At 37.3% G+C, this 13,950-nt stretch overlaps 1 protein-coding gene across 1 annotated transcript in view; it reads right to left on the bottom strand.

The window, feature by feature from the left end:
- The window catches only part of ANXA10 (annexin A10), a 33,402-nt gene extending 20,678 nt beyond the window's left edge, over positions 1-12,724 (bottom strand). Inside the window, exons 1-3 of the mRNA XM_038400520.2 lie at positions 12,719-12,724; positions 11,722-11,806; positions 4,595-4,689 (exon numbers count right to left, since the gene is read on the bottom strand). Coding sequence (XP_038256448.1) covers positions 4,595-4,689; positions 11,722-11,806; positions 12,719-12,724 — 186 coding nt within the window. The remainder of the gene's footprint in view (positions 1-4,594; positions 4,690-11,721; positions 11,807-12,718) is intronic.
- Positions 12,725-13,950: the final 1,226 nt, after the last annotated feature.

Below are 13,950 nucleotides of genomic sequence, written 5' to 3'. Positions count from 1 at the left end.
TCTCCCACAGAGACGGGAGCACCCACGGGGAAAAATTGTTGGATGCAGAGCACTCTCTGGCAGGACCCCGCTCCGCCCCAGTTCACCTCCGCCTCCGCTCTGCCTCCTGCCCTGAGCATGCTGTCGCATCCTGCTTCTCCCCCCCCTCCCAGCACTTGTGCCGCAAAACAGCTGTTTCACACAGCAAGCCTGGGAGGGAGGGAGGGGGAAGGAGGAGGAAAGTGGTGCGCTTGGGGAAGAGGCTGGGCCTGGGTGGGGATTTGGGGAGGGATCCAATAGGGGCAGGGAGGGGCGTTGTCATGGCGGGGCCGGGGGGGGTACGAGTACCCACCGGCGTTGACGCCTGTGGTCTCCCACATCCCAGGTGAGTGTCCTAAGCACTGGGCTAAAGTTTATAAGGGAGGGTGTTAACTCCTCCTCCACCTAGCTCTTTGGATCAGGCTTTGCAGGTGAGATGGGCATCTATCTATGCCTAACTTGAGGCATGAGATAGGCCAGGGTTATAGCAGAAGATTAGACATATAGTGAGTTTTTTTACTGTGGAAATTTAGGCAGTGAGTTTTGACTCCAACTGAGTGAGGGTTCTGTGGATTGCAGTGGTGCCTTAATCTTGAAATCAATGGAAGTTAGGAGCCTAAATACCTTTGAGGACCTGGGCCCAGATTCCTACTGACCTGAAGTTGGATTTGAATCAGTGATCAAATGGACTCCAATCCCATAAACCAGTCAGTCCCCCCACCTCCCCCATGTATATCTTCTTTCAGTCCAAAGATAGAGACTTTGCTTTTGATGGACTGAACCAAAACTATTAAGGGTGTTTCTTCCAATGCAACTTGTCTTAAACACTTTTTTTTGTGTATTGGTGAAGATTTTTCATTACCAAGAGATCCATGGGGTTGGTAGAAAAACTATAACTGAAAATAAGAACATAATTAATATAAAAGCCTCTCTATCTCTCAGAAGGAGGATAATTAAAGATAAGCACAGGATATCTGAGTATAATGAATTTAGTAAACAGAGTAGCAATGAGGAAGGAGACATACAAATTAAAAAATGAATTTATGATGAAGAAACAATATGTAATCTTCCCTGAATGTGCATTAGATACATTTGATAACTACTAAATCATACACAGAATTGAAATTAATTCATTAAGGCATTTTACTGCTGACAGCATGCCTGTGGGAATATGGATTAATAATACAAATGGAGACTAATTAAAAATTATCCCCGGCAATCAGAATTAGGGTAGAATGAAGAGAAGTAGTGAAAAATAAGAAAAGACAAATCTAAGATGTCATTATTAAAAATTGCCAATTGTCTCTCTGAGAAATCCTTAAAGGCTAATTGTAAGATGGAATCTCTAAGTTTCTGGATATGTCTGAATCACCCAGACAGTTCAGAAGGTATTTAACTTCAACATTTGCTTTTATCCATTTCTGCCTTTAATTTGGCCCATTTCCAGTTTGTAATTCATGTTAGTGTCAATATGAACAGGATCCTACTGAAAGCACAATAGCTACCATATTAAAAATTGATCTAGAGAGAGGTCTAAACATGTGAAGTTGATATATGTGTCTACACAGTGGCCTGTTCGATGAATTTAAAAAAAAATCAAAACAAAATATTAAAGCTGAACATGTCCCATGAGAGAGAGCTATAAACCAGAGAAATGGGATGAGGAAGAGAGAGAGGGAGGATGTGGAGAAGTCGCAGACCCTTAGCATTTTTGCCTGCTCCTTCAACCAAATAGTAACTAATTACTGACCTCTATTTCCACATAACTTTACATAGGGTTGGCATAAAGACTTTTGGGAAGGTTAGCAAAATGCACCCAATAATTGACTAATTTCACTTAATTTGTGTATCTTTCGACTCTTCTCTACCCCATACATTCTGCTTGTTCCTTTTAACATTAGCGACTTGTTTACATTGAAAAAAGGGCTAAAACTTGCTTTAAAAATGAAAACAGAGATTCTCCTTTACATTTCCAATTCCCCCTTATCATGAGGCCTGCAGCCATCAACGTTACAGGGCCAAGAGGCTATTCCTGGGAGGTGGGAAAAGGAGGATGAATTTAAGGTAAAATTGACCTAGAGGAATCTATTTTTTTGTTTTGTTGTTTATTGTTTGTTTCAGGATTTTAAAATGAAAATCCAAACTGTTGAATTAAATAGACACAACAGGAGTTATCTTCCATTGATACAGAATATCTGAAACCACATGTGAACTCCATCCCCTAAAAAGGAACTGGCAATTCTTTCTGCAAATAATATAGATTTATATCCCAGTTACCCATACGTTCAATAATTTAAAATAAAATATCATTAACTTTTTATTTTATTATAATGATAGCTCCAGTTGCAGAAAATATTCCAGAAAAATATAAGAGGAGCACTTGATGAAAAGAAATGCTGTGTACAGGGTTTCTGCTGTGGACTGTACACACATCTGAGATGAGATTAGCATGATTAGATAAGCTCAGTTTCTTAACAAAATACAGTTAAAAGTTGTTACATTGCCTATAATGAACACTATTTGATTTTTTTTAAAACTCTTGACTCAATCCCAAACATAACTGGTATGGCAGAAATCATTAAACCTCAATTACCGACTATTTCCACACACACTGTCTGAGATTACCACAGTTTTCACCACACTTAATGAAGGAATTTATGGTAACTGTGTAGTAAGTGTTGGCAAAAGCTAACTCTTTAATGGCAACTACTACAGTTATATTAGAGAGGAAGGATGGTATAGTGGTTAGGGATACAGCCTACAACTGGGGAGACCTAGGTTCTGCCACAGATTTCCTGTGTGACTTTGTGAAGTGTCTGTGTCTCTATTCCCTCTTGGTAAAGGGGGATAACAACACTACCTACTTTACAGGGGTGTTGTGAAGATGTACAAATTAAAGACTGAGGTATTCAGGTATAGTGATAGGAGGCATAAAAGTAGTTTAGATATCTAGGTAATAGAATTCACTTATATACATACTGATGTTCTAGTTATTTCAATTAAATGTAAGTAGAACAACAGAAGTTGAAAGGTGAGATGAGCTATGGCTTAGTTGTAGTTTATTCATTTTGATTTATAACACAAAAACCTTTCTTTACCTTTGTTTAGAGATATAATAATCAAGACAAAATCATCAGCCCACTCCCTGCAAACCAGAAAATAACCAACTAAACATGAACATGAAGTTCAAACATAAATATCCATAAATACCAAACCCATAAATACCAGCTCTCCTTCTGACCCTCCATCCCTTCATTGTCTCAGAAAACAGGTGGGCTTTGCAGCCTATATAAAAATCAACAAACTTGGGCAATTTTGGATCAGGGAGGGAGTAAGTTCAAAAGTTAAGGTCTGGTTATGGAGAACACTCTCCCAGCTCAGAAGCTCCAGTATAAGTATCAAGACACTTCTCAAGGAGAATCTCTTTTCTCAGGGTTGTGGTGAGCTGGTAGATTGAGGGGGACTGGGTGATCCAGAGTTCAGGGAAATTGGATTTAACTCAAGCTATTGGCCTAATTTCTATTATGACTGAGGAAAATCTGGTCAGTTTAATCACAGGATTTTTCATTAGTTGTGTATTTTTTGTATATAATAATAAAATCTGATTCTTGCATTGCCCTTTGCATCTGTAGAGTTCAATGCACTTCACAAAGAAAGTCAGTGTCTTTATCCCCATTTTACAGATGGGGAAACTGAGGCACAGACTGACGACATGGCTTGCCCAAAGGCACCCAGCAGATCAGTTATAGGGTTGAGCATAGAATCCAGGTCTACTGAGTCCCAGGTCACCGCTCTATCCACTAGGTAATATTGCCTCCTGTAACATGTATAAGAGATGCTAATGTTCATGGTAGGTGCTTTTAAAAAATTTAAATAGAATATTTAAAAAATAGAATCTGATCAGAAGACAAAAGCTACCCAAGCTTCTGTCCTCTCATATTTGAAAAGCGTGTGTGTGCGCGCGCGCGTGTGTGTGTGTGTGTGTGTATTTTAGTACAAAAATTGGTGATGGTGTATTATAACATAAATTGTGCCACATCACTTCTGGATGTGAGCAGATCTGATCTCATACAAGTTCTGAAGCACCTTACAAACATTATTTACATATCACCATATCTCTATCAGAAAACTTATTTCCTATGTACCAATGGGTACTCAGTGGCACAGAGAATTTACAATGTGTGACTTTGGGCATTTTACTTAATCAGGAAAACAAACTATATTTGAGAAGCTGGGGTGAGGGGAAGATAGAGGTATTTCTAAAGAATGAATGTAAAATCAGTAGAGGAACATGGAAAGTTTCTTCTCCCACAGTTCACTCACTACTTCGTTTCCTTCTTAGTTCTTTATGTCTAAACAGATGTTTAACTTCCACTGTCACATAAATGATAAATGACAGTCTAAAACCTGCAGAGGTATTGATAGTCATATAAATTAAGTAGTTGTCTGTCAATCAGCTGGTGATACAGCTTCATGCCAGAGATTGGGTTCCAGAAAATGACCTGATGAAAAGGCCAACAGCAATAAGTACAGGAGAGTTATAAGTGTGGACATATGCAAAACGATGTCATCATACCCTGCCATACATGTCCCTGTAAGCCTCTGCAATCATAAGTCTTTGTGCATTGCAACGCTGTGTTAGAATATCAATCACCATGTCCTTTTCACAACCTGAAAAGGAAACAAGACCAAATGCTTAAATTAAATTTTTACTTATATTTATCATTGTTTGGTGAGTGTAAGTAAGATACCATGTTTTGTTCAAATGCATTAACCACATTTCTTGCAGAAAAAACTCAACAGATTGATATTTACAAACATCAATAATATTTATCATGCTTATGTACCTTTCACTTGCTGGAGTACTACTGACAAATAGTCAAGAAATCTGTATTATCATCAGATGTATTACCATACTCTCAAGGGGAATGGACTTGAAAACATCAGTAAAATTGGATAAAGGCTTTCATCAAATGAGAACTAGACATTCAGGTAGAATTTATAGCTAGGACTGGAAAGTTGAGTTTGGATGTGACAATGCTCATTAAATTGTCATTTTCGACTTATTGATTTCCAGTAATGGAATGGCTATTTACACAGGGACCATTGGTTGTAAAATTGCTGAATAAGGTGCTCATTTGGATGGTGTAAAATATAATGTTGAAGGATTATTTATTAATACTGATTTCCGAATGATGCATTAGGACCAAGGATTACTTTGTGGAAGAAGGTTATCTATGATCATTAGCTTATAACTGGTGATTAGAGCTACCTGCTAAATTTATGCAATCAGTGTATGACTGCTAAAACTCAAAAGAAGATAGAAAATAATTCACAATTAATTCACTTATTTTGCTTTTATCTCCCAAAAGAGAACTCCTGATGATTTGATATGACTTGGTTTTTTAATGACATTCCCAGACAAATTCTTTCCCAATGGAGCTCAATTGATTTTAGTGGAGATAGGCCAAATTCATCTGTTATTTCTTATATAAGACCTGCAGGAACTGTTGCTGCTGAAAACATGAAAAGTGTTTTTTCTGTGTAAAAAGAAACACAATACTATGTTCTTGTTTCTTCTTTTTACATGGGAAAAATTATTGTTTTAAGCAGCAGTTATTAAACCAAACCTTTACTATTAATAATCTTGTCTGTGGTGTGGGGTAAGACACTGAGTGGGAGCATAAATAGTTTGGGAATTATTGAAGGTCATTTGAGAGAGGCTACATTTCAGAACCATTGCAACAAAAATCACAGATTATCTGCTCTGGAGCAAAATGTTTCTCCTGTTTTACATTGTAGACTTAGTCTTAGAATTTTAATTGCATCAATTTATGGAATGTGATATGTTTTCAATGCTGATGATGCTTGGTCAAGCCTCACAACTTTTAACTGAGCACTGAAATGAGTCTGACACAGCAATGAAAGAGAAGCCTTGCAAAATGAATAGAAAATCCATTTGAAAAACTTATGAATACAATAGTGGCACACTTTTGTGTATCGATTGACTTCTCTGCTGCACCCAGAATCTGCTAGGCATAGCAGAAAAGAGTCATTTGCAACTCCCTGATCATGAGTCTGGTGCTACACTGATCCCAGTCTCAGAATTCTTCTGAGCCAATTTAAGGCCCTATTAAGAAAAACACCTATTAGACGTTTAATTTTCAGACATTGTGTCCTATTAATTTCACTAGGACTACTTATGTGCCTAATGGTAAGCACATGTTTCAATACTTTGCTGAACTGATGTCTTAAATTCCACTGGCTAGTAAAGGCATCCCTGCACAAGAGTGCTGTGCCAGCTAGGAATTGGTGGATTACAGTAACCATCTGGCCAGGCATCCTCCTGGCCAGGTTGAGAAAGGAATATCATACACAAATTCCTTACCAGCTGAGGACTCCCCACATGTGGAAAATCCAATTTATGGGGCCAGGATGTATCAGGAATAATTCCAAGGCAGCCAATGGAATTATATAAGAGAAAAATAGGAGAATTGGGGACCTATGTAGCCCGATGTTTCTCGGTTACTCCTCAGTCACTTTGAGCAATATTTTAATTAATATGCAATCAGTGTGACTGCTAAAACTCAAAGAAGGTAAAAAATAATTCACAATTAATTCACTTATTTTGCTTTTATCTCCCAAAAGAGAACTCTTGATGATTTGATATGACTTGGCTTTTTAATGACATTCCCAGGACAAAATCATGTCATCTCTTACTGGAAAAGTGTATGATTCAACAGGTTATAAAAAAGTGGCGCTTCGGAGGTACAAAAGGGGTAGAATTCCAAGGAAGGTGGCAGTGACTTGCACAAAGCTGAGGTTTTAATACTCTTATATTGATGGGCCAGCCATCCTTATCTTTATATCAAAAAGTAGCAACACCCTGGAAAGAATAATTAAAAGAGCCAGCCAATCAAAATACAAGTTATGTAAAGGTCTTTACAAGCTAAACTGCACCTTTAAATGACATTGACTCAATGCGGTTGCAGGAGAACAGACAAATTGCTTAATAAACCCTTTGCTTGACCAATAGGTTACAAGTGGTACTCACAGAATGTGATTCTGTGATCTTTGTCAGATTTTTGTGTAACAGACATGACAATATCTAGGACAAATCTTAAGTTAAAGTCTCTTAGGCCATTGTATTAAAAATGCAAATGTTTATGTATTATTGTGGGATGTCATGTAACTTTTTAAAGGGGAGACAGGACTCATATAAATACTCTGAACTGTTGTATGCTTCAAAGGACTCTTAAAACAATTGACCAGACAAGACTGAACTTTTGGTTGAGTGGGGTTCCTAGGAAATACTTGGGAAGAGCAGAATGCAAATTATTCACTTTAGGAGCTATTTTTTTTTAAACTGTGCCTTAAAGATAAGCCTATTGTCTGGCAGATTACCTATTCATGGTCTCTTCAAAGGCCCAAATTATCTAAAGGAGGGAATCTAACTTATAGGGAGCTAGTTCTAAGTGAAAGCTGCTCACCAGACGAAAACCCTGTCTGGAGGGTTTGAAGTACTAATTAGAGGGGGGTGATCTCTGATAGGCTTATTAGTATTCATATAAAGTTCTTAGCTTTAATGTTTTCTCTGTAACTCTGTAAGGCTTTCACCTTAAGAATAAAAGGGTTTGCTTAGAAAAAAATGAGATTACTTCTAACTACTAGCAATTACAGAGTTATTAGTCTTTGAAGAGCAAATAAAGTGAAGAGGCTGGCCATTTAGGCAGCCTGGCTTCCTGGGGGATAGTACAGTAGAGGCAGGGAACTTTTCAGCCCTGAAATACCCCAGTCAGAAGGGAGAGGTGCATGTATCCATCCAAGAGAGATGACAGCAGAGGAACCAAGAGTGGATGTCCTTGCTGGACGATGGTGGGGGAATATAGGTGCAGTTACCCTGAACTGTGACATGTACTGTACCTGCTAAATGTTAGGGATGCAGCAGATCAGACTGCTTTTCAATTATTTTTATTTAATATTTGTACTGTGGTAGCAACCAGAAGGCCCAATCAGGATTGTGTCCTAGTGTTCTATGTGCTGTACATACACATAAGACATGGTTCCCTGCCCTGAAGAGTTTACAATCTAATTTAAGATAAAAGTGAATGTAATAAATGAGATTGAAGTAGAAGAGAAAACTTGGGTAACAGCGATATGAAAATGTGTATAATAGGCTGTGCTTAAAGTAATGGTTCCCAATCACAAGGTTATTTTCAATAACTGTGAGTCCCCCAGTGGTCCTTGACTTAGGTATGGTCAGTTGACAGGTTCTGTGGGCATCACACTAGAAACAAGTCAATGGGGGACTGGAAGGAACAGTGATAATTTTACAAAGAGCTGATTTAAAAGTTACATGATTTTTTCACCAAAAGATTTTACTTAAAAAAAAATCCTAAATTTTTCATTTCTTGAACTTCATGAAAAAAATCCATCCAGCCTGTAGCTCATCAAAAACTATGACCAACTTAAATGAAAACTTAAAATATTTCAAGATATTTTTAGTTGAAAATGGCATCTGATGAAAAATGTAATTGAAAACTCAATATCTACCAATGCTATTTGCAGACTATTTGAGGGAGATCGTACCATTCATTTAGAAACACAAATGGATAAAGGTGGCTAGATGTCTGGTAAGTTTTTATTTCCATCTATTTTTAACACTTGCACTGAATCTGTGCGGGATGAAATATGAGTGTCCGCTACAATATATCTTACTTTTGTTACACATGATCGGACTGCTGATCATCTTCTGTGCACTTACATGAATTAGTGGTTGTTTCTTCAATAAAATTTCAGAGCATTAAAAATGGGCAAATGAGATTAGTTTGCCAGATGTAGTTTCACATTAGTAACATTAAATCCATATGAGTAATGTTATCATTCAGTGTTTTCATTAATCAATTACCAGCTTTATATAACCCTTCCATAAATACTACTTTATGCAACTGACATGACGATTTTCTATATCAGCAAGTCCATTAATGAAATTGTTTTAATCGTCATGTTGCATCTGATTTGGAAGAATGGTTGATTAATAACTAGCTTCTCAAATGTCAAATAACAAAGTGTTTAAGTGAAAGTTACAGGTAACCCACAGAAGTTTTTGAATGGAAACTTTAGTGATGAGTAGCATGGTGTTAGAGGAGGATAGTCTTTAAGGTACTTTAGCATTATTCTGAATGAATTCTTGATTTTTTGGAATTCTGCAGATTTTATTGTATGAATTTTAACTCATCGGTTCTATTTTGACAAATTTGATATTAGCTGCAAGAACTATGGCCTGTATTATGTTGCCAAGTGCTGATCAGGGTAATAAAACATTCTACAGTATAACTACAAATCCTGAATAGAATGTCATCAGTCTGTAATACAGTAAATTAAGTCTTGTTTAATTGGCAGAGCACCATTTCCTCACCACATGGCAGGCTGTTGGCTCTCACGAATGACATGGATGCCATTTTATTTCTCATCTGGAGTCCGATCACATGCACACTGAAGTCAATAGCAAAGCTCCCATTCCGTTCAATGATATAGCCTCAGACTCAAGAAGTGTGCAGTTTCAAATCCAGTATATTATTTTTACTTTTCAGAGAATAGTTACTTCAGGAGGTTTGTTCATAATGAAAAGTAGTTTGTCCATCCTTGAAGTTAGTGTTCAACACATCAATTGTTTATCTCCATAAGTAACATTACTCGTGAGTACTCCCATTGTGCTTAGTGGGACTACACATGTGAGTAATTTTACTTACATGCATAATTGTTAGCTAGACTGGGGCAACAGACTGCCAACTCTCAGGGCAAAGGCTGTGGGGAGTAAATGGAAATAGCTTCATTGAAGTCGAATTGCTTTAATTTTGTAGATAAGTAGTCATGCATGAAAACGGAAGTTTGTTCCCATGTTTTTACATGATTAAGTTTAAAGTATATTAAAATGTATTATTGTAATTTGTATTTAATAGGTGATAGACAGAATATTGTCTATTTTAATCCCAGTGAAAATATGACTTATTAAAAGTTCTTGCTTAAAAAATAGTAAAATATGAGAAACTTAACATGTAACAACGTAATCAATCAAAAAGAAGAGGCAGATTGTACTTAATAATACTCCTTTTTGGTATTTCCTGGGACAAAGTATACATAGCTAAATGGAGGCACATACTCTCCACTGAAGAGAATGGCTGGACAGAATGCCAGATTTGGTGTTTTAAGTAGGGTTGTCATTTAATCACAGTTAACTCAAGCGATTAACTCAAAACAAATTACAAAGGGCTTAGCCAGTGTAAAGGGGCCAAAGGGGAAACGGCCCAGGGAGAGAGATGAACAAAAGGAGAGAAGGAGGGCAGGCAGCAAGGCTGTTGCCAAAGGGTCCTGGGTCGGGACCCAGAGTAGAGGGCGGGCCTGGGTCCCTTCTTCCCCCTTGCACTTCCACCTGGCCATTAGGAGTGGCCATCGCGGACTGCACCAGACCCCTGCCAAAAGGGGGTGTGGACTTTGGGGGTGTGGTTGGCCATTGTGGCTGGGGCAAAGAGAAGGACTGCTGATAACACCAAACCCCTGGAAGGGAGTGAGACCGGAGCAGTGGGCACTGCCAGAGGGCAGTGTCCTGCAGAGGATGCCGCAAGCTGAGAGCAACGTGGGTTGAGATGCCAATCTAGAGGCGGGAGACGGACGGGACACCACCGGCTTCACATGAACTGAGCTAATGCCCAGAATGAACAGCAGGAGGCACTGCGGTGGTGAGTCCGGACCCCATCACAGCAATAAATAAATTGCACTACAGTACTTGTATGAGATGAATTGAAAAATACAATTTCTTTTGTTTATCTATTTTACAGTGCAAATTTTAGTAATAAAAATAATATAAAGTGAGCACTGTACTCTTTGTATTCTATGTTGTAGTTGAAATCAATATATTTGAAAACATAGAAAACATCCAAAATATTTAAATAAATGATAGTCTATTATTAACAGTACAATTAAAACTGCAATTAATCGTGATTTTTTTAAATTTCTCAGTTAACGTGATTAGATTTTTAATTGTTTGACAGCCATAGTTTTAATACTTGTAAAAAGCCTAGCAGGGTGAATTTGAAAGTTTCCCATGCAGACAGCTATCCTGATAAGGAAAATGTCTCAGTCAAAGATTCAGTATTCTGACCCCCAGAAATATCAACAATACCCAAAACAAAACCCTGAAGAGAAAAAAACGCTTTGGTGAACTGCATTTTTGTCTGGTTTTTGCTTTCAGTCCATAGATTAGACATGCCTCAAGAAGAATCAATAAGGTAATCTTGTCTGTTTTTTTTCAGCAATAATTGATATTTTAAAAGCCAATATCCTTTGAGAATAGCTAATTTTAGATGTGATAATTAAGAGACTTTTCTTTTGTCTCAAGAGTGCTGGTGAAATAAAAGATAACCTTTAGGAAAAGGCAGCTTAGTACAAAACGCCCAAAAAGCTTTGAATAAATTGTCATAGGCTTGTGTCTACCCTGAACATCATCTAATTCCTTCCAATGCAATTGCACAGTTTCTTTTAATGTCAGTGATATATGATTTTTAGTTAAAAATCAATTAAAAAAATCATTGCTTATCTCTTTCCTTTCTTGATGCCTGTTTCTACAATTGTTCTTTTTCTAAAGGTGTATCCAAGGATGGGCTGAAGGAAGAGATGGCTTGGCTTGTCATTCAGGATACACACCTATTCCCTGTAGGGCTCCCCCAAGCATCTGGGCATCCATAACTGGATTGAAATTTGGTGCTGGGAAGATTGTTCCTTGTATCTGCTAAGGGGGAAAAGAGATAGTTAGTGTTATTTGTAACTGATCATTAATTATATACAAGGTGTCATCAGCAGAATTATGAATGAACCACAAGATTTTGGAATCCTTGTTCATATGAATAGTCCTTCCTTTAATGAGTAAAGCACTGAAGCCCTCTGGAACCTATGTTTGTAATGAGTAGAGGTTGCATGATCAGGCATCAAACCTGTTTTTTGGAACCCATTGACACTCAAAACACATACTTTAGTTTCTATGAGGTTACTAAGCAATATTCCACAAGTGACCAGTAAATAATATTATATTAATCGTTGCATTCCAACCTGATTAAAAGGGCACAGTAAGCTTGATGATCACATTTCCACTGAAAATTGGGTTGAAAATGACCTATTATTGCAAATAGCTCTTACAGTTACTATAATACCTGAGATTAGAGAAAAGATATTTAAGTGCACAACAGGCAGGTGTACAAAGAGTAAAAGGGGACAAAGGATGTTCAGACATGTTTGATGTTGGTCTCAGGCCCACCTGAAAAAACATGAGGGGAAACACCTTTAGCAATTAAAAAATAGAATATTGTCTGAAGGATGCTCAATCAGAAAGCAATGCTTTAAGTTAGCCACTTTCAAAAAATTCAAGTTGAGGAAAAATGAAACAAAACAGCACCATTCAAATATAGTCGTGAGGATTATAAAGGAATAGGATGCCCCACGCAGAATTCAAATAAAGATCTTCCTCTGTTTAGCACGGAGTTTCAGGGTTTTAAAATTGCCTTTGGCAGTAGGAGAAAGTAAAAACACTACTGGCATTCAGTTAAAATGCTCTCTGTCCACCTTTAAAATGGTAAAACATCTGGAGCAGATTTGACATAGATGGTCCACTGTTTCAGAAATAGTTGGCAACTAAACAGCATCTTACAGTCATACTTAGCACAAGGAAGCCATTTTACTTTAATTTTCTTAAGATCAAGCAGATCTTTTATTGCTTAAAAAAGCCACCAAAATATGGACATACCAGAAAAAATCATTTCAGAAGTGGAAATTTTAATTAATTCCAGTCTGTTAAATTTAACAGAGCTATTGAATCTGGCACTCACAATAGATCGGTTACCTAAGGCATGCACATGGAATTTTTTTTTAAGATTGGGTGGAAAGGATGTTTTCATAAGACTGATGTGGCTTATGGATATCTCGAGATAGATGTGAAAGATCAATGGAAACAATCTAAATCTAATTTGTCTAGGTATTTCCATACTGTCCAGTACAGAGAAAACTTTGCAGAGATTCTTTGATGTATTGTTATATAGACATCATTTATATTATAGGCAGATGTGATAGAAAATAATTACAAAATCTCGTGAAACTGCTACTCCTACTTTATTCTGAAGTTATTTTTCTCAGCCTAATTCTCCAGCCTCAGGAAAAGAGGTTATCCTGCAGAGATTCAGTTAGAGTGAATATACTGGTCCTGGCATATAAAATGGTTGTCTCTATTTACCCTTGAAGAAAGATTGTAATTCAGAGGTGAAAGATTATGGTATTTAATGTTCTTTCACTACACACACCCATCTCTGAATCTCAACTCTTCCAGGGTAAATAGAAACAACCATTTTATATGCCATACAGAGGTCATATGACTAATATCAATGAAGTATCACAGGTGTGGTCCTTTCTAAGCATTATCATCTCAGATGTGAAGTCAAAAGTGGAGGAATTAGAAGAACAGGAACAAACATGGAAGGGTTAGAGGGAATGATTTATGAGGAAAGATTAAAATAACTGAGGTCCTGGTGCTCTCACTGCATTTTCATGACTAATTCATGTACCTGTATGGAACTGCATTGACTTTCGTAGGGCTTCATATGGACACAATAGTTCAAGTGAATCCAGCTGCAGGATTGGGGCTTAAACATAGTCACTGTTTAGCCAAGTCTATACAAAGTGAAACAATTGTCAGCAAAAATGTGAAAGGTGTGATTAAATAGGGAGGAATTGTTTGGCATGATGCAAAATATGATAGCTAGTAGTAATAGAATTAAATTAAGAAAAAGGAAAGATTCCTGACAAACATCTTTTTAGGTCAATCAATAGTCTCCCAAATGGTGGAAACCCTTTAGCAGAGACATTTAAAAGTAGACTGAACACAGTGAG

Source organism: Dermochelys coriacea, chromosome 4, assembly GCF_009764565.3.
Source record: "Dermochelys coriacea isolate rDerCor1 chromosome 4, rDerCor1.pri.v4, whole genome shotgun sequence".
Classification (NCBI taxonomy): domain Eukaryota; kingdom Metazoa; phylum Chordata; order Testudines; family Dermochelyidae; genus Dermochelys; species Dermochelys coriacea.
This window is presented reverse-complemented; position numbering and strand designations above follow the sequence as displayed.